Source organism: Phyllobates terribilis, unplaced genomic scaffold (assembly GCF_046119375.1).
Source record: "Phyllobates terribilis strain yellow unplaced genomic scaffold, ASM4611937v1 Scaffold_1__5_contigs__length_1240528914, whole genome shotgun sequence".
In the NCBI taxonomy this organism is placed as follows: Eukaryota; Metazoa; Chordata; class Amphibia; order Anura; family Dendrobatidae; genus Phyllobates; species Phyllobates terribilis.
In genome coordinates this window covers 719,583,300-719,604,279 of record NW_027362761.1, presented here as the reverse complement: position 1 = coordinate 719,604,279, position 20,980 = coordinate 719,583,300, and the positions used below count along the sequence as shown (strand labels likewise).

The window sequence follows — 20,980 nt, the reverse complement described above, 5'->3', positions numbered from 1 at the left end:
AAATTTGGACTCATCAGACCAAAGCACAGATTTCCACTGGTCTAATGTCCATTCCTTGTGTTCTTTAGCCCAAACAAGTCTCTTCTGCTTGTTGCCTGTCCTTAGCAGTAGTTTCCTAGCAGCTATTTTACCATGAAGACCTGCTGCACAAAGTCTCCTCTTAACAGTTGTTGAAGAGATGTGTCTACTGCTAGAACTCTGTGCGGCATTGACCTGGTCTCTAATCTGAGCTGCTGTTAACCTGCGATTTCTGAGGCTGGTGACTCGGATAAACTTATCCTCAGAAGTAGAGGTGACTCTTGGTCTTCCTTTCCTGGGGCGGTCCTCATGTGAGCCAGTTTCTTTGTAGCGCTTGATGGTTTTTGCAACTGCACTTGGGGACATTTTCAAAGTTTTCCCAATTTTTCGCACTGACTGACCTTCATTTCTTAAAGTAATGATGGCCACTCGTTTTTTCTTTACTTAGCTGCTTTTTTCTTGCCATAATACAAATTCTAACAGTCTATTCAGTAGGACTATCAGCTGTGTATGCACCAGACTTCTGCACAACACAACTGATGGTCCCAACCCCATTTATAGAGGAAGAAATCCCACTTATTAAACCTAACAGGGCACACCTGTGAAGTGAAAACCATTTCCGGTGACTACCTCTTGAAGCTCATCAAGAGAATGCCAAGAGTGTGCAAAGCAGTCATCAAAGCAAAAGGTGGCTACTTTGAAGAACCTAGAATATAAGACATATTTTCAGTTGTTTCACACTTTTTTGTTAAGTATATAATTCCACATGTGTTAATTCATAGTTTTGATGCCTTCAGTGTCAATGTACAATTTTCATAGTCATGAAAATACAGAAAAATCTTTAAATGAGAAGGTGTGTCCAAACTTTTGGTCTGTACTGTATATATATATATATATATATATATATATATTTATATTTTTTTACAAGCGGCTCATCAGGCATGTTAAGATAAGTGGAAAGTTCAAATTAAAAATGTCTCTCAATTTTCCTTTTTAATCTCTTGAACTCAGTATAACACTAACATAAGTACAGAATGTGTCAGCTGTTAATAAACCAGAGGTTGCTGCAGCCGGAGAGAAAACTGTGCAGAGTATGATCATGTCTATAAAACCATCAACTATGGCCGCCTCACTGGTACAGCAATCCTCATGGTTTGTGAAGCACTGCTCTACACTTTACTACTGTATCCTCATACACTTGAGATCTCGTCTGATCATGTAGTTTTCCATAAACCTAACTGAACTTCTAGCTGAATTTAGCCACAGTTGGTCTTGATAATCTACTGATAATGCATACTACATAAAAGCATTTGGGTTAAATGGGCTTTGCTGGATTTTTCTTTTAATTTGCCTAACCGCAGGCAATGAGATAACATAAAAAAATTACAGTGCATCATTTATGTGACTGCTGCAGACAATCATTGGTCTCAGTGATGATGCCGCCATATATGGCACATGACCACTGAATTGAAAAGTTTGCAATTGTAATGTAATTGCATGCAGTTAACATGTGAGTGATGAATGGCAGGTGACAAGCTACTGTATAAGACTGGCAGCGACCACCAGTGCACTACTTTGGATTTGTGCATCACAGCTACTTTAATATGCTATCCAATTACCTGCAGTCAGGCAAATTTCATAAAATCCCAGAAAACCCCTTGATATCTCAGTGTAGTCCTTTGCCTAAGATTAGCAACAATTTTAAAGAATACATTACAAGTTGCAAAATGTTTTCCCAAATCTATAAACTAATCTGCTCAGTTATTCCTGCTCTATAATATGCTGCCCAATATCAGGACAGCATGTTCAGTGTGTCAGGTTCCCCTAAAACCTCAGGCTTACTTGTTAGTAGTGATAACAATGTTTGGTGCCTGTCAGTAGTGACTACCACTATTATAAGAAATCTGTCACCCCCAAAACTCAAATTAAACCACTTATACATATAAATATGATAGCTGCAGTACAGAATTCACTAACTTCGTTTTATATGAAAACCGTTTTATTGCATATGTAAATGAGGGGTCCTCGGGGCACCGATGTCGTGCTCAAGGGCTCAGTGCACTGTTCCTCACCTTTAGTTACAATTTTCCGAACCTCCTCTTATGCTGATTGACAGCACCACTCATTTTGGATCACTACCAGAATAGAATCCTCAGCCCTCTACGCACTGACACTGCAGGAGCCAAGAGCACACACAATGTCAGTGTGTGTGTGGGTGTCCTCTCGCCCATCCCTCCTGTCTGTAGCGGCCGCTTGCAGAACCTAGGATTACATGGTACTAGGGGGTGCACATTCTTCAGAGGAAAGGCACTGAAACACTGACAATGAGTGTGCACAAGCTCGGTCCCTGCAGTGTCCCAGCCAGCTTGTGTTTCACCTCCCTCTCCTGTCTGCAAAGGCCACCCACTTCTATGTGACCCTGAGTGCGGAGTGCGCCCACACTGACACTGTGTACACTCGGCTCCTGCAGTGTCAGTGCATGCATGGCTGGGATTCAATTCAGGTATCGCTGTAAAGTGAACGTTGTTAATCGGCATAAGGGGGCGGTGTGCACTGGATTGTAATTGAGGAGATGGAATGATGCACTGTGCAAGGGTACATCAAGGACCATCAATAACAAAGGACCCTCATTAACAAATATAACAAATTAACAAAGGACCTTCATTAACAAATATAATAAGATGTTTTTTAAGTATAACAAAATGTGAGTTTTGGAACAGACTCCCTATAATATATCATGCCAGTACAGTTAAACTTTGCAGTACAGCAGAGAGCCATGGTCTCCCTGCCCTACCACTCTCTGTTCTGTGAGGGCGCTCTAGGCCTGTGGAGTAAAGAACGACTAGGGCACGCACATGTACCATGTACTCTACCTGTGCAAGGACACCGACTGTGCCAATAAACTCGCCAGGACTTGGGGTTATGTAAATATATATATGCATGTATTTATATTTTTATTTTCAGGCGCACAATTACTTTTCTTTGTGGGAGAACTCAGGGATCACAATTAGCATATGAAGAGGATAATCAGAAGCTATTATTACTGTATGTAGGGGGACTTGGGGGGCATTGTTAGCACAATGGGTGAAATAAGTATTGAAAACGTCACCAATTTGCTAAATAAAGATATTTATAAAGGAGCTATTGACATGAAATTCTCACCAGATGTCGGTAATAACCCATCCAAACCACACAGGCAAAGAAATCAAACCATAGATAGCCATAAATTAAGCTCAGAGTTCACAGAAGGAGCCCACGGAACCTTCAGGATGTGAAGAGTGTTTGTGTGGAAGAATGGGCCAAAATCACACCTGAGCAATGCATGCGACTAGTTTCTCCATACAGGAGGCGTCTTGAAGTTGTCATCCCCAGAAAGGTTTTTGTATGAAGTATTAAATTAATTTCAGTAAGTGTGTTCAATACTTTTTCCCTGTGTCAATTCTCATTATTACACATGTTGTTAGCAAAATCTGGTGAGAATTTCATGTTACTAGCACCTTTAAAAATACATTTACTTGGAAAAATGATGACGTGTTAAATACTTATTTCACCCACTACATATGTGAGGGTTCTAAAGGGCCATGGTTAATGTATGGGGAGGTGAGGACTTAGGGGCCATTATCACTGTATGTAGGGGTACTTGGGGCTTTATTACCGTATGTGGGGGAACTCAGGGTTATTATTAGTATATATGGGAGGACTCAGGGGGCATTATTACTGTATGTGGGGAGGACTCAGGGGGCATTATTACTGTATGTGGGGAGGACTCAGGGGACATTATTTACTGTATGTGGGTAGACAGGAAACATTATTCCTGTATGTGAAGAGACACAAGGTGCATTATTAGTATAAGTGGGGGGACTCAGGGGCCAGTATTACTGTATGTAGGGGGTGAGTTTCACATAAAATATTATTACTATATGCAAGGGGACTAAATGACCATTATTAATATATGTGGGGGGAGGCCCATGGGGCGTTATTACTCCATGCGTGGGGGGCTCAGGCGCTGTATTACTATGTACAGAGCACAGTAGTGGGCATTATTATTATGTGGGGCACAGAGAAAAGTACTGCAGCCATCCACAGAGCTGGTCCAGTAATAGGATAAATACGGCAGCAGCAGACTCAGCAATGGGATATCTGCAGGATGCAGAGGGAGTGTGTGCAGGTTGGGAATAAATGGTGCTAGAAAAGTAAGAAGAGAAATGTTACTTTGAAGCAAACTTTCCAGATGAGCAGTGGTTAGAGAAGTTATCATGTTGTCTGGGCCAGATTGTACTTATCTATAATTGTACTTCTCTGTTCTGTAGCGCTGGTATCTACCACTATACAACCTCACCAATATCATCTCTCTACCACTGCATATGACTCCGGAGCTTCAGCAAGCCTGTTGGCTGAGGCAAACAGCATAATCCAAATAAGAAAAATAGCTGAAAGCCCAGGTAAAAATATTTCGCTTTAATATCTTCAAGGCAGGATCTGTAAAATGCAATTAAGACATTGAGGGTTGGAACACATCAACATTTCATTTTACTGTCCCGCCATGGCAATATTTTAATGGATTTTGAATAAAGCAGATTATTTTAACAAGAGCTTTCAGCTTTTTATCTACCACTATACGGTCACTGTATGGCGGTAATATTGGTGTTGGACTTTGTGTACATATTTATTTTCATTTTCAATAACAGCATGGTTATCTGCAGAGGTTCCCCTATACCCAGGATTAGGGCGCGCCATCGTAGTTATAAACTTGGTTACCTGGTCAGGAGCCACTCAGGTGTGTTTCGCCTTCCCCTGTGCTCAATCTCAACCCATGTCTCTGGTGCCTGTAATTCAATGTAACATCAATGGAGAGGTGACTATGTGCAGTTGCACTTGTTACAGAAAATGGGACCAATTTAAAGGGGGCATTTTATTTTTTTTTCATAAGGGCCTAGCAGCTAACAGGCAGGTAGTTATTAACTATCTGCCTGTTCTGCCCACTGCCGATCTCTGCTAGCACAGAGTGGTCACAGACCATTCCTGCTTGTGATTCTGCAGCTTCTGCTGACGACACGCAGACAGAGCAGCTGTTTCTCTCCTGCTCTGCTCTGTTGACAGGACACGACTGCTGATATCCTACAGATTGATAGCCGGCTCCCCGCTGCCTAACTTCAGAAAGCTGTATGTCAATCAACATGACGCCAGCAGTCACGCCCCGTCGACAGAGCAGCCTGGAAGAGGAAGAGCTGTTCTGTTGACGTGAAAAAGCAGAATCGCTGGCAGGAGCTATTAATGACTGCTCTGAGCTGGCACCGGGTAGAACAGGCAGGTAGTTAGCAACTACTTGCATGTCAGCTCTTAGGCACATAGTAAAAAAAATAAAATAGTCCCGGAAATCCTCTTTAATTTTTATATACATGTCAAAATATTCTTCAGAAACCTGCGTTCATTCTGCAAACGCTCACAAGTAGAGATACTTGCTCTTCAAGGGGTTCTCCAGAAATAGAAGAACTATAGGTAGAAAATGTTAACAAAAATAAATTCCTAAATACCTTTAGTTACTACATGGCACCCGTTTTGTCTGGGGAGGTAATCACAATAGTACATTAAAATAGCTGCTGTTTAGTTACACTGTCAGAAAGCAACCCTAGAATGGTGACGTGAGAGGTGTCTTTAAGTATGTGCAGCAGATAGCTCAGCTGCTGTGATCTGTATATCTCTGCTACACTGTAAGGCTGCCTGGAGGTCACAGCAGTCACTCAACAACCAGAAGGACGGTGAGCATCCTTTTCTTAGCCTCAGCACCCCTGGTATCTCCAGCATTAGATCAGAATATCCACTGGGAGCACATCTTCCATGAAGGTAAGGGTCGGAGCTTCCTAATGCACATACTCACAGCTTCATGCCCTATTAACAAGCTAGGACAGGTTTGTGCCAGTGTAACATGATGGCTGTCATTTTATTATTTTATAGTATTTACCTGCCAAGCCAAATTAAGTATTATTTGTTAATTAAAGGTACCGCATTTAGAAGTTTGCTCATAATGATATTTTCTTCCTTTATATACTTGTTCTATTCCCAAAGAACCACTTTAATCATACTCTTAGGGTTTCAAAAAATACTACACTTGATTTTTATTGTCTTGCAATACATAACAGTACCCTGTAGATGGTGCTATAAGCTTACAATATAGAAAATCCCCTTGGCATCAATATTACATATACATATGGACCCCCATCCGACCTGTCTTTGCAAATGAAACTGCAATTTAATAAGCTTTAAGAGACATCTCCTTTACGTTTTGCACCTCCATGGTGATTAATTGGGTCTAGCTCACAGCAATTCTGGCAAACAGCAGACTTTTGAGTGGATTTCAGGGAAAATGTAGTAATATATGACAGCCATCAGATAAATGGCCTTACAGGTAATACATGAACTGCTTGGGTCGACCAGAACATAAGCTCCATGCCATAGATCTGTCTTACAAAGGGGGCTCATGAGTGTGTGATGTCCATTTGTTATAATAGGGCATATGGATGAAGATTTACTTTTCAGGACAAAATGCCAACAAATCAGTTCATTTTACATCGCTAACAATACAAAATTGTATACATAATACAATTGAAATCTTTACTATTCTGCCATTTTAAAGGGAACCTTTCATTAGATTCATGCTGCCCAGACCATAGGTAGAATGGATTAGAATCTGGCTTTGGAATTACAGAGAAAACATAGTTTCAAGATCCGACTGGGGACTATAAGGAAGAGATGTGACTAGTATGGCACTGATCCAGACCATTTTTTTCTCGCTCTGCTCCAGTTCATTGATAGATCATTCTCAATGTACACACGGGAGGGACCTGTCAATCAATTAGAGCAGTGTGGGTGGTGGGACTAGTCACATCACTCTCAATGGTTCCCAGCCAGCTTTTGAAACTATGTTTGCAGCCGTGTTTCTGAGGCATGCTACCCGTGCTTCGGGCAACATGAATCAAATGGCAAGTTTCCTATAAAACGTTATTGGGCCCAATACAAAGGTTTTATGAGCGACACTCCACCCACTAACAATGTTAATTGTCTTAGCATGTCTACACAGTCAATTAAATCATTAGAACTATTTAACCTATCAAAAAGTGGAGTTTTTTGTGCACATTAACGGGAAGGATTTTTATCTTCACTAATTGTAATTGGCTACTCTCCCTTTTTGTATCGAGCCTAGGTAACTTCCCGTCTTGCTCCGACCCCAATGCTGCATATGTTATTTCTCCTATATTCCATCACCTGTGTCTGTCATAGTGCGGTACAAATACTGTGCTTAGTGCCACAAGTTACTATCCTTGAAAACGGTACTTTCTGATAGATAGTGACCCAGACAGTATTCATGTCCCAGCTAGTAATAGTATAAATGTCCTCTTTAGATCCCACAACAATTATGTCTTCTTTTAGGCCCCCACACAGTAACAGATTTTGCTATTCAGGTTTTAGGAAAAGGGTTGTGATTTGAAGGTTTTTTTAACAAGAACTGTCACTTGCTCAAAAAATTGAGAAAAATACCTTGTAAAAATGGTAGAGTACCACTGATTTTGTTGCTCTTTCCCTTTTTGCGTTGTATCCCCCCATGGGTTTTGAAGCCCGTATGTGAAATTTCTGTTGGCAGAACATTTGGCCGTTTCTTCAGAGTCTTTTCTGGGGGCGTGCACTTTCATCCCTCCCTCCCAGACACTACCAATCACAGTTTGTATCAACTAGGACTGCAAGATCAGCTGCCGAGCTCTGACTGCCCACAGAAAAGACTCCGAATCTCTGCCCAGTTGAACTGCAAGCAGAGATTTCACATACTGCACTCCAAAAGCAACAAATATGATTATCTGTACAACGCCGCAGCGTTTCAGAGAGAAACATACTTTAAAACCGGTGATGACCAAGCCGCATTGGGGACTAGTCGAAAAGACCGGTCCTCTACGGTTTCTCCCTGCTCGCTGCCAGTGACCAATAAGTCCTCCCTATACATGCAGAGAGAGAACTTTCACTCAAGGGGAGCGGGGGTGGAGATGCAGCCAGGGATCGGCCTATCCATCTATTCTCCCATGCGGCATAGTCCCCGGCCGACTTGTAAAGTATGTTTTTCTATGAAACGCTGCAGCTTTTCAGAGTCAAACATAGATGGCTGAAATCATACAGCCAGTGACTGATACATGCTGCTTGTGGATAAAGCAGCATATATCAGTTGTCAGGTTCAGCGGCATTTAAGTGGTTAAATGGTTATAACATAGCTGCCACTTGCCTTGTATGAAGGGGGTTTAGTTCCTAAGCACACTCACCCGACGAGGGACATGCTAGTAAGTCTCACGTTGGGAATGGGTAAAATGAGACACAAGATTTAGATGATTTTATCTAGCACAAAAAAAAAGTTTTTTTTTATTGTGCAAAAGTAGAAAAATTCAACAAAATGGGTCTTGTCATAATTGTAATGACCCAGAGTATAAATGATTTCAAATATACAACACAGTGCTTAAGATAAAAACAAAACCCAAATGACAATGGTAGAATAGTTGTGATTATTCACCCTGTTCTGTAAAAAAATAAATATTTTACGATGCATAATAAATATATAAAAATTGTGTCATTCGAAAATGCAACTCACTGAACTAACCACTTCTTTAAGTGCTTATGGCTTTGGTCACTTCAAGTTTATGACACATTACTTACTGTATATGGCAAGATCTATGCGTCTAACGAATGGATCTAATTGTCACCCATATGGTACATTTGTGAAAACACGTATATACTGTGTTCAGAATTATTAGGCAAGTTGTATTTTAGAGGATTATTTTTATTATTGATCAACAACTATGTTCTCAATCAACCCAAAAGACTCATAAATATCCAAGCTTAATATTTTTGGAAGTTGGAGTGGTTTTTTTTTTAGATTTGGCTATCTTAGGAGGATATCTGTTTGTGCAGGTAACTATTACCGTGCAGAATTATTAGGCAACTTAATAAAAACCAAATATAATCCCATCTCACGTGTTTATTTTCACCAGGTAAACCAATATCAGTGCACAAAATTTAGAGATAAACATTTCTGACATGCAAAAACAAAAACAAAAAAAATTAGTGATCAATATAGCCACCTTTCTTTATGATAACACTCAACAGCCTTCCATCCATAGATTCTGTCAGTTGCTTGATCTGTTTTCGATCAACATTGCGTGCAGCAGCCATCACAGCCTCCCAGACACTGTTCTGAGAGGTGTACTGTTTTCCCTCCCTGTAGATCTCACATTTTATGATGGACCACAGGTTCTCTATGGGGTTCAAATCAGGTGAACAAGGGGGCCATGTCATTATTTTTTCTTCTTTTAGACCTTCACTGGCCAGCCACGCTGTGGAGTAGTTGGATGCATGTTATGGAGCATTGTCCTGCATGAAAATCATGTTTTTCTTGAACGATACCGACTTCTTCCAGTGGTCTTCCAGAAACTGGCAGTAGGTCTGGGAGTTGAGCTTCACTCCATCCTCAACCCGAAAAGGTTCCACAAGTTCATCTTTGATGATACCAGCCCATACCAGTACCCCACCTCCACCTTGCTGGCGTCTGAGTCGGAGTGGAGCTCTCTGCACTTTATTGATCCAGGCTCTGGCCCATCCATCTGGCCCATCAAGAGTCACTCTCATTTTATCAGTCCATAAAACCTTTGAAAAATCAGTCTTAAGATATTTCTTGGCCCATTCTTGACGTTTTATCTTATGTTTCTTGTTCAAAGGTGGTCGTTTTTCAGCCTTCCTTACATTGGCCATGTCCCTGAGTATCGCACACCTTGAGCTTTTTGATACTTCAGTAACGTTGCAGCTCTGAAATATGGCAAAACTGGTGGCGAATGGCATCTTGGCAGCTTCACGCTTGATTTTCCTCAATTCATGGGCAGTTATTTTGCGCCTTTTTTGGCCAACACGCTTCTTGCGACCCTGTTGGCTATTTGCCATGAAATGCCTGATTGTTCGGTGATCACACTTCAAAAGTTTGGAAATTTCAAGACTGCTGCAAGACATCTCACAATTTTGGACTTTTCAGAGCCCGTCAAATCTCTCTTCTGACCCATTTTGCCAAAGGAAAGGAAGTTGCCTAATAATTAAGCACACCTTATATAGGGTGTTGATGTCATTAGTCAACACCCCTCCTCATTACAGAGATGCACATCACCAGATTTACTTAATTGGTAGTTGGCTCTCAAGCCTATGCAGCTTGGAGTAGGACAACATGTACAGTTATACGAAAAAGTTTGGGCACCCCTATTAATCTTAAGCTAAATGTTTTATAAAAATTGGTGTTTTTGCAACAGCTATTTCAGTTTGATATATGTAATAACTGTTGGACACAGTAATGTTTCTGCCTTGAAATGAGGTTTATTGTACTAACAGAAAATGTGCAATCTGCATTCAAACAAAATTTGACAGGTGCATAAGTATGGGCACCCTTATCATTTTCTTGTTTTAAATACTCCTACCTACTTTTTACTGACTTACTAAAGCACTTTTTTTGGTTTTGTAACCTCATTGAGCTTTGAACTTCAAAACCAGGTGTATGCAATCATGAGAAAAGCTACTTAAAGTGGCCACTTGCAAGTTGTTCTGTTTGAATCTCCTCTGAAGAGTGGCATCATGGGCTCCTCAAAACAACTGTCAAATGATCTGAAAACAAAGATTATTCAACATAGTTGTTCAGGGGAAGGATACAAAAAGCTGTCTCAGAGATTTAACCTGTCAGTTTCCACTGTGAGGAATATAGTAAGGAAATGGAAGAACACAGGGGCAGTTCTTGTTAAGGCCAGAAGTGGCAGGCCAAGAAAAACATCAGAAAGGCAGAGAAGAAGAATGGTGAGATCAGTCAAGGACAATCCTCAGACCACCTCCAGAGAGCTGCAGCATCAACTTGCTGCAGATGGTGTCACTGTGCATCGGTCAACTATACAACGCACTTTGCACAAGGAGAAGCTGTATGGGAGAGTGATGCGAAAGAAGCAGTTTCTGCAAGCACGCCACAAACAGAGTCGGCTGAGGTATGCAAAAGCACATTTGGAGAAGCCAATTTCTTTTTGGAAGAAGGTCCTGTGGACTGATGAAACCAAGATTGAGTTGTTTGGTCATACAAAAAGGCATTATGCATGGCGGCAAAAAACACAGCATTCCAAGAAAAACACTTGCTACCCACAGTAAAATTTGGTGGAGGTTCCATCATGCTTTGGGGCTGTGTGGCCAATGCCGGCACCGGGAATCTTGTTAAAGTTGAGGGACGCATGGATTCCACTCAGTATCAGCAGATTCTTGACAATAATGTTCAAGAATCAGTGACAAAGTTGAAGTTATGCAGGGGATGGATCTTTCAGCAATTCAATGATTCAAAACACCGCTCCAAATCTACTCAGGCATTCATGCAGAGGAACAATTACAATGTTCTGGAATGGCCATCCCAGTCCCCAGACCTGAATATCATTGAACATCTGTGGGATCATTTGAAGAGGGCTGTCCATGCTCGGCGACCATCAAACTTAACTGAAGTGGAATTGTTTTGTAAAGAGCAATGGTCAAAAATACCTTCATCCAGGATCCAGGAACTCATTAAAAGCTACAGGAAGCGACTAGAGGCTGTTATTTTTGCAAAAGGAGGATCTACTAAATATTAATGTCACTTTTCTGGTGAGGTGCCCATACTTATGCACCTGTAAAATTTTGTTTGAATGCAGATTGCACATTTTCTGTTAGTACAATAAACCTCATTTCAAGGCAGAAACATTACTGTGTCCAACAGTTATTACATATATCAAACTGAAATAGCTGTTGCAAAAACACCAATTTTTATAAAACATTAAGCTTAAGATTAATAGGGTGGCCCAAACTTTTTCATATAACTGTATAAAAAGTATCATATGATCAAAATACTCATTTGCCTAATAATTCTGAACACAGTGTATATTTGCAAATGCATTTTTTTTTACTGCATACCGTTGTAATGAAAAGCATATTACTTGGTGATTCTGTACCTTTTTTTAACTTGATAAACTATTGTATACTGGTCAGACCATCTGGCTGGTGGTATACTGTGGACACATTTAGCATGCATGTCAAGGCTTTCCTGGTGTACACTCTCAATACAAACATGATGTGATCCCAGCGTAACGCATTGGACAGCAACAGTACACTTGTCTTCTCCTGCTTTCACTGTTATAAGGGGCACTGAGGTACAGGCGTCCGGCCAAGCTCAGCTTCAAATAATGGGTATTTGATGATATTGACATGGGCTGGAACCAGTAACTCTGACCTGTCTCAATCAGACCTGGACAAAGTGCGGCCCTGTGATGGACTGGGACAACCAAAGGCTTGGAATAGTAGCAAATTGCACCACACAGCAGCCCCCGCATGGCTTCTCGATTTCAGCAGTATCTGCATCATTCAGCCTGGATGTCTGGGTCTCAGCGCAGAAGGCAAGATGACCTTACTAGATTGTGCCTGATGCGTGTAGCCTCAGTGCTCACAGTGCTCAGTGAGGAGCAGCGCATTGAGGGAACATGGGGAGGTGAGTAGTTTTATTTATTTTTTGTCAGTCAATACTTGCAGGAAACTGTGATGTCATCATACTGTGTGGGTGGACTTGTGGGGGTATCATGCTGTGTGTGGAGAGTTGTAGAGACATCATAATGTGTGAGGGTATGTGTGGGAGTATCATACTGTGTGTGGGGGGAGGTATGGGGATATCATGCTGTGTGTGGAAGCAGTTGGGGAGGGCATCATACTGTATGTGTGGGTTTGTGGGAGCATCATACTAAGTGTGGGAAGCTGTTGAGTGCATCAAAATATGCGCAGGAAGCTGTCGGCGTATCATCCTGTGGGGGGGCTCTGGAGGCCATCATACTGTGTGTAGGGAGCTGTGGGGGCCATCATACTGGTACTGGTGTGTATTATATTTGGTGGGGAGCTGTGAGGCTTCATATTGTGTAGGGGGAACTGGGGCTAACATTGTGTGGGGGCATCAACTTGGATGGGTGGGCTTTGGGGTCATCATGTTATGTTTGTAGGGAAGCTGTTGATCATGGTACATCTATACTTATTATGCCTACTTAAGGCTGAATAACAGGAGCAGCATAATTTACTTTTTACAAAAAGCTGTAAATTATATGGTTTTAATTAGCTGCTACTGGTGAAAATCTATATTACAATAAGCCTTATCATAACATAAGTAGCTAGACAGCAGACTTTATCCTGCGCAATATTAAAGGGAATCTGTCAGCAGGTTTTGCTATGTAATCTGAGAGCAGTATAATATAGGGCGAGAGAGCCTGATTCCAACGATGTATCACATACTGGACTGCTTTGTATCTTTCTCTGCTGTAGATGCAGCAGTGGTCATAATGCCAAACTGTGTATAACCCCGACCACATCCCTGATTGGCATCTTCCTGGGAACACTGTGCATTATCAGCAAGCTCATAATCAATGGTGGGCTCAGGGTTACACAGATTAACCTGACTGCCTGGGACATGAGATCTAGTCAGGCAGTGATAATCTCCTGCTGATAAAACACTGATTGAATTGAAACTACAGCACACAGTCTAATAGGTGACACATCCGTGGAATCAGGCTCTCTTGCTCTATATTATGCTGCTCTCAGATTGAATAGCAAAAAACTGCAGACAGATTCTCTTTAAGTGATAAAAATGAATATGAAATAATAATAACGAGCAGAATGAAGTTCAGGTGGTTTATTCGGCCCTCCACAACATTTTGCCCCTTGAGGAAATAAATTGCTCACCCCTGTCCTAGATGATGAGGGGGAGGGGTCATCTGCAATAGGTTTTCTGAATTCCAAAAAAATTAACCAGATAAAAGTATTGGTAGAAAAAAACAAAATAACATATTTCTGTTGATTGACTGCCGCTGCGCCAGATTGGTTAATTTGCTGCAGCAATGACATGAGCGCTTGAGCCCCTTCCACACTTGCGGACCCCTGTCGAAGACGTGCACGTCCTAATGCCAGTTTTCCAGTAGTGGACAACCCTTTTTAACACTTTAACATAATAGAACATCTTATGCAGGTGTATGTAGCGGGTTCAGGAACTTGGCACTCCATAGATAGTGGGTGCCAGCTGTGTTATACAGCTGACACAAGCCTATAACAGCAGGTCCAATTGCTGCTGTTTAATGACTTGTATGCCACTATTAAGTTCACTAGTCCAGATGAGATTTGGATTAGACCTCGGGACAGAGCCAGTATACATACCGACCTTACTGAGCTCAGCATTGCCTTTTAATATGGGACTTATGGGTGCCTATGCTCCATACCTGGTCCCGTCTTTCACGTTTTTACAGTTCAATATTGCTTAGAATTAGAACCCCTGCTGCACCCTCTTTCAGGCAATCGAGTTGTACTCGTAACATTTTAACTTGGTGAGTAATCTATTCAGATTCTGTGTAAATTATTTTACCTTCTCTTATAACTCTCATGCCTTTCAAAATTAGTCATACAAATGAGCTGGTGAAGGCAAATTTAACCCCTTATACTATATAACATATATGTGTGATGGGCACGTCTGTTTGGGCACCATGACTGATATAGCCGCCATGCTGATTGTCAAGTATTGCTTCTTTGCCGGTGCTATCAGTTGCAGGAGCCCGACTGATATATACAGAAGGATAAGTGCTGTCACTACTAAAATCTGCGTTCTGAACAATCCCATTAACCCCTCATACCCTCATATCCCGATGTCAATAGTGACAGTGACACATAGTTTATAATTGTTTAGGTTGAAGGTAGACATAAGTCCATCAAGTTCAACCTATAGCCTAACATAATGATCCAGAGGAAGGCAAACACCCCATGAGACAGTCACTAATAGCTCCATATTAGGGGAAAAATTCCTTTTAGACTCCACATACGGCAATCAGACTGGTCCCCTGGATCAGAATTTAATACCCATAAATGTATAATATTATATTTTTCAAGAAAGGCATCCAGACCTCCTAGAACTTTTGTAGTGAATCAACCATGATAACATCATTTGGCAGAGAGTTCCATAGTCTCACTGCTGTTACTGTAAAGAATCTGCGACTGTGATTATGATTAAACCTTCTTTTCTCCAGACGTAGAGGAGGCCTCATTGTCATCACTGCAAAAAAGTGATTTTCTTGTGTAAAGTTCGTTAAAACGTAAAAATAAAATATAAATTGGGTATTACTGTATTGACACAACAGTAAAACGAAATCATTATTTATCCTGCATGGCGAATGCTATAAGTAAAATACTGACAAAAACAGTGCCAAAATTTTTGTATTTTCTTCATTCAGCCTCAGAAAAAAAAGAGAAAGAGCGATCAAAAAGTCATATGCATCCAAGAATGGAAAGTGAGAAATTTACAACTTGTCCTGGAAAAAATAAGCCTTCCCGCAACTGTTTACAGAAATATAAAATAGTTATGGGTCTCAGAACATAGGAAAACCACCCAAATATTTTTTTGTGTGTGTGTTTAAAGGAACCAGTCTGCTGATACATTCTGCCCAATCCATGGGCAGCATGTATCAGGCACCAGTTGTACTAACGCAGCTATGTATGTTTGACTCGGAAACCCTGTGGCATTTCAGAGTAAAACATACCTTAAAAGTCTCCAAGGACCAAGACCATACTGTATGCTAGTCAGATAGGAGGGTACCTAATGGCTTGTCCCTGCCCGTACCCCTGGATTCACATGTCTCTGCCAACGTGTGCAAAATGATACACAGTGGCATGAATGGAAAAGCTTACCTTACTGAAACTTACCTGTGGCTGATATATGCTCCCAGGGTCACGGGGTCCAAGTCCTACAAAGGATCGGTTTGCGGGTGGCGTGCTAGGGGCGGAGTATGCTGTAAAAAATACATTTTTTAATATGTGTTGTATAAAAAATAAAAACAGACTGTATTGAAGCAGTGTTAATGGGAACCTATCACTTGACTTTCCTACTCTAAATCATCATTATAGCATTAGATTGCTTTGCAATACCTTTATCAACATGTCTCCATGTAAACGGTACATTTTAGCACTGTGTGGAAAATGAAATTATATTTGTGCATGTACTATCAGCTACGTTCATGCAACTTCATTTTCGGTCTGTCCGTGGAAAAAGCAGACATCACACGGACGGCACACTGACCAATGTTTTTCAAGAGGGCTGTTTAAGTGAGTTTTTACATGGCTCAAATGCCTGCATGAAAAAATTCACAGCATGCATTCGTATCTTCAATATTTAGGATGAACCTCGCCTATTCAAGTCTAAGGGTGCTAAAAAAAAACCCTGATCCCAAATGGATCAACCAGGTAGCATCTAATTTTTGCAACTTTTGGTCTTTCATTCACTATTGATGTATAAAAATGAATGGCATCCAGATCACAATACAGATGAAAAATCATCAGTTTATTTGGGAGGGGATGATTGCTGTAGTTTTGATAAAATCACAGTTTAATCAGCAGGAGATTATCATTAGAGGACTAATAAAACCTGCTGCCAGATAGTTCTCCATATTCATGAGCTCTGTATAGCCACACACCCAACACTGATTGGCAGCCTTCTGTCTATGCACAGTGTACACAGAAAGTTGCCAAGCAGAGGTATGGGTGGGGTTACACAGAGCTCAGCATTAAGAGATCTGGTAGATCCGCAGCACATAAATCAGTGATTTTATCAAAACTGCATGTACAGCGGGGGAAATAAGTATTTGATCCCTTGCTGTTTTTGTAAGTTTGCCCACTGACAAAGACACGAACAGTCTATAATTTTAAGGGTAGGTTAATTTTAACATTGAGAGATAGAATATCCCCCCAAAAAAATCAAGAAAATCACATTGTATAAATTAGATCCTTTTTTTTTTGCATTTTGCAGTGAGAAATAAGTATTTGATCCCCTACAAAAAGTTAAATAAAAAAGATCAACGAAAAACAGTTCAGTTAACATTATGAGCCAAGAATGCAGAAGCAGCTGCTCATTAAGTCTATTTTTTTTGTTGTTTTCAGTCCTTAATTTCCCGGTTGAGTTCTGTCTCCTACAGACCAGTTAGACGCTCCTAATCAACTCGTTACCTGCATTAAAGACAGCTGTCTTACATAGTCACCTGTATAAAAGACTCCTGTCCACAGACTCAATTAATCAGTCAGACTCTAACCTCTACAACATGGGCAAGACCAAAGAGCTTTCTAGTCAGGGACAAGATCATAGACCTGCACAAAGCTGGAATGGGCTACAAAACCATAAGCAAGACACTGGGTGAGAAGGAGACAACTGTTGGTGCAATAGTAAGAAAATGGAAGAAATACAAAATGACTGTCAATCGACATCGATCTGGGGCACCATGCAAAATCTCACCTCGTGGGGTATCCTTGATCATGAGGAAGGTGAGAGATCAGCCTAAAACTACACAGGGGGAACTTGTTAATGATCTTAAGGCAGCTGGGACCACAGTCACCAAGAAAACCATTGGTAACACATTACGCCTTAAAGGTTTAAAATCCTGCAGTGCCCGCAAGGTCCCCTGCTCAAGAAGGCACAAGTGCAGGCCCATCTGAAGTTTGCCAATGAACACCTGGATGATTCTGTGAGTTATTGGGAGAAGGTGCTGTGGTCAGATGAGACAAAAATTGAGCTCTTTGGCATTAACTCAACTCGCTGTGTTTGGAGGAAGAAGAAGGATGAGTACAACCCTAAGAACATCGTCCAAACCGTGAAGCATGATGGGGGAAACATTATACTTTGGGGGTGCTTTTCTGCAAAGGGGACATGACGACTGCACCGTACTGAAGGGAAGATGGATGGGGACATGTATCGCGAGATTTTGGCCAACAATCTACTTCCCTCAGTAAGAGCATTGAAGATGAGTCATGGCTGGGTCTTCTAGCAAGACAATGACCCAAAACATACAGCCAAGGCAACAAAGGAGTGGCTCAAAAAGAAGCATATTAAGGTCATGGAGTGGCCTAGCCAGTCTCTGGACCACAATCCCATAGAAAACTTATGGAGGGAGTTGAAGCCCAGAGTTGCTAAGCGACAGCCTCAAAATCTTAATGATTTAGAGATGATCTGCAAGGAGGAGTGGACCAAAATTCCTCCTGACATGTGCACAACCCTCATCATCAACAACAAAAAACGTCTGACTGCTGTGGAGGGTTTTGCCACCAAGTATTAAGTGTTGTTTGCCAGAGGAATCAAATACTTATTTCTCACTGCAAAATGCAAAAAAAATGTATCTAATTTATACAATGAGATTTTCTTGATTTTTTTTGGATATTCTATCTCTCAATGTTAAAATTAACCTACCCTTAAAATTATAGACTGTTCATGTCTTTGTCAGTGGACAAACTTACAAAAACAGCAAGGGATCAAATACTTATTTCCCCCACTGTAGCAGCCCAGTAAGTGACAAATCACTGGAATCAGGGTCTCTGTCCCTACATCATGCTGCTCTCAGATAAGGTAGCAAAAATCTGGTATCAGATTCCCTTTATGGATTTTTCATGTGAAATCATTTGTCTTAATAGCAATAAATTAAGAGCAGACACAAACCACAGATAACTACATTGCAGTAATAATGTGGACATATACGCTTTCCTAGCTAAATTCTTTGTCAGAACTATAGTACATGGGTTTAGAAATATCAGCAGTTATTCAGGGCATGCTTCACTTTGTTATCTAATGGCAAGACTATTGTTCTATTATATTATAGCTTTGTAAATACCTGAATGTTCCAACAGGTACTCACTTGGAGAAGTGGGTGAGGAGTTACCCCCGTCGGATGCCGTGGTTGATTTGGTATCGGAGGACAATGAGAGGCGAGGCATCCCAGGAGGAGGCGGGGCCAACATCTGCGTGGAGATATAGTGACTCGAAACCTTCACCTGGCCACTCCCATTCAGCTTAGAGAGCAAGTGGGTGGAGAGGAAACGTGGTAACATTCTAGTCTGACCCCATAGTACATTTTATTGCATGGGATACACCCAGTGAAATAATTTAGATACAAGCAATTACATCATTGTAAACTATCTACCCACAATAGAAGATATTTAGTACATGCTAGATTTATCTAAAATACCTCTCCCAAATATTTATTACATGGAATACAAAAACTGACAATATGCAAACCCCACTACCCCACTCTTACATAGATCAGTAACTATTATCTATATATAAACCCCCCTGTCTGTTTGACCATAAACTCTCATATGCTTACTGGGCCTGGTTGTTGACTGGACGGGTCACAGGCAAGAGACACCAAGTCTTTCAGAGGATCCTGAGGGTTTAGGTGAGGAGGGTAGCGAATAGCCGTGTGAGGAAAGTACGTGGAAGCCGCCTGAGGAAGGAGGGAGGACGGTGGGAAGTGTAACGTAGTGGAGGCATGGGGACTTCGGGCAAGGCCTAAGGAGTGCAAAATATTGGAACAATAAAGAGTGGGGGGGGGAGAGAAAGGAATAAATAATCAATTGGGAAAAAATAAAAACACATAAAGAAGAGCAATCCTATATATACAGTCATGGCCAAAAATGTTGGCACCCTTGAAATTGTTCCAGAAAATGAAGTATTTCTCTCAGAAGATTATTACACGTTTTGTTATAAACATGTTTATTTCCTTTGTGTGTATTGGAGCAACACAAAAAAAACTGAGAAAAAAAGGCAAATTGGACATAAATTCACACAAAACCCCAAAAATGGGCTTGACAAAATTGTTGGCAACCTCAACTTAATATGTGGTTGCACACCCATTGGAATAAATAACTGCAATGAATCGCTTCCTATAACCATCAACAAGCTTCTTACACCTCTCAACTGGAATTTTGGACCACTCTTCTTTTGCAAACTGCTGCTGGTCTCTTATATTTGAAGGGTGCCTTCTCCCAACAGCAATCTTAAGATCTCTCCAGGGCTGGTCCAGGTTTTTCTGGGCCCCGGGCGAAAGAGTCTCAGTGGGCCCCTTTAACACATACCACGATTCATGATGCACAGATACCGCAGAGAAATATATATATAGTACAATGCCGAAGATTACACTTCTTACATTACATGAGCGATATCTATTGTAAATTCCATAATAGCTCAGAAACCAGCGAATCGCTCCGTACAGAATACTGGCCCCCATAAAATGCTCCATACAGCATACTGGCCCCCATATAATGCTCCATACAGGATACTGGCCCCCTTTTAACGCTCCATACAGGATACTGGCCCCAATATAACGCTCCATGCAGGCTGTGCCTCCACATAATGCCTCATGCAGGCTGTTCCCCCCCACATAATGCCCCACACAGGCTGTTCCCCCCACATAATGCCCCACGCAGGCTGTTCCCCCCTTAGAATTCCCCATGCAGGCTGTTTCCCCATATAATTCCCCATGCAGGATGTCACCCCTCATAATGCCTCATGCAGGATGTCACACCCCCTTATAATGCCCCATGCAGGATGTCACCCCCCTTTAATGCCCCATGCATTATGTCACCCCCCCTTATAATGCCCCATGCAGGATGTCACCCCCCTTATAATGCCCCATGCATTATGTCACCCCCCCTTATAATGCCCCTTGCAGGATGTCACTTCACCCCCTTATAATGCCCCATGCAGGATGTCACCCCACCCCCTTATAATGCCCCATGCAGGATGTCACCCCCCTTATAATGCCCCATGCATTATGTCACCCCCCCTTATAATGTCCCATGCAGGATGTCACCCCCCCTTATAATGCCCAAAGCATTATTTCACCCCCCCCCTTTATAATGCCCCATGCAGGTTGTCACCCCCCCTTATAATGCCCCATGCAGGATGTCACCCACCCTTATAATGCCCCATGCAGAATGTCACCTCCACCCCCCCTTATAATGTCCCATGCAGGATGTCACCCCCCCTTATAATGCCCAAAGCATTATTTCACCCCCCCCCCCTTTATAATGCCCCATGCAGGTTGTCACCCACCCTTAT

General features: G+C 41.6%; 1 protein-coding gene across 9 annotated transcripts in view; it reads right to left on the bottom strand.

Moving 5' to 3' along the window:
* NFIC (nuclear factor I C) overlaps positions 1 to 20,980 on the bottom strand; it is a 220,121-nt gene that overhangs the window by 13,980 nt on the left and 185,161 nt on the right. For 3 of the 9 annotated variants that reach the window (XM_073686306.1, XM_073686303.1, XM_073686304.1), the window contains exons 8-11: positions 19,245 to 19,429; positions 18,753 to 18,930; positions 15,808 to 15,893; positions 4,777 to 4,844 (exon numbers count right to left, since the gene is read on the bottom strand). In XM_073686306.1, coding sequence (XP_073542407.1) covers positions 4,777 to 4,844; positions 15,808 to 15,893; positions 18,753 to 18,930; positions 19,245 to 19,429 — 517 coding nt within the window. The remainder of the gene's footprint in view (positions 1 to 4,776; positions 4,845 to 15,807; positions 15,894 to 18,752; positions 18,931 to 19,244; positions 19,430 to 20,980) is intronic. The other 6 variants (XM_073686305.1, XM_073686307.1, XM_073686308.1 and 3 more) reach the window with 5 other exon arrangements.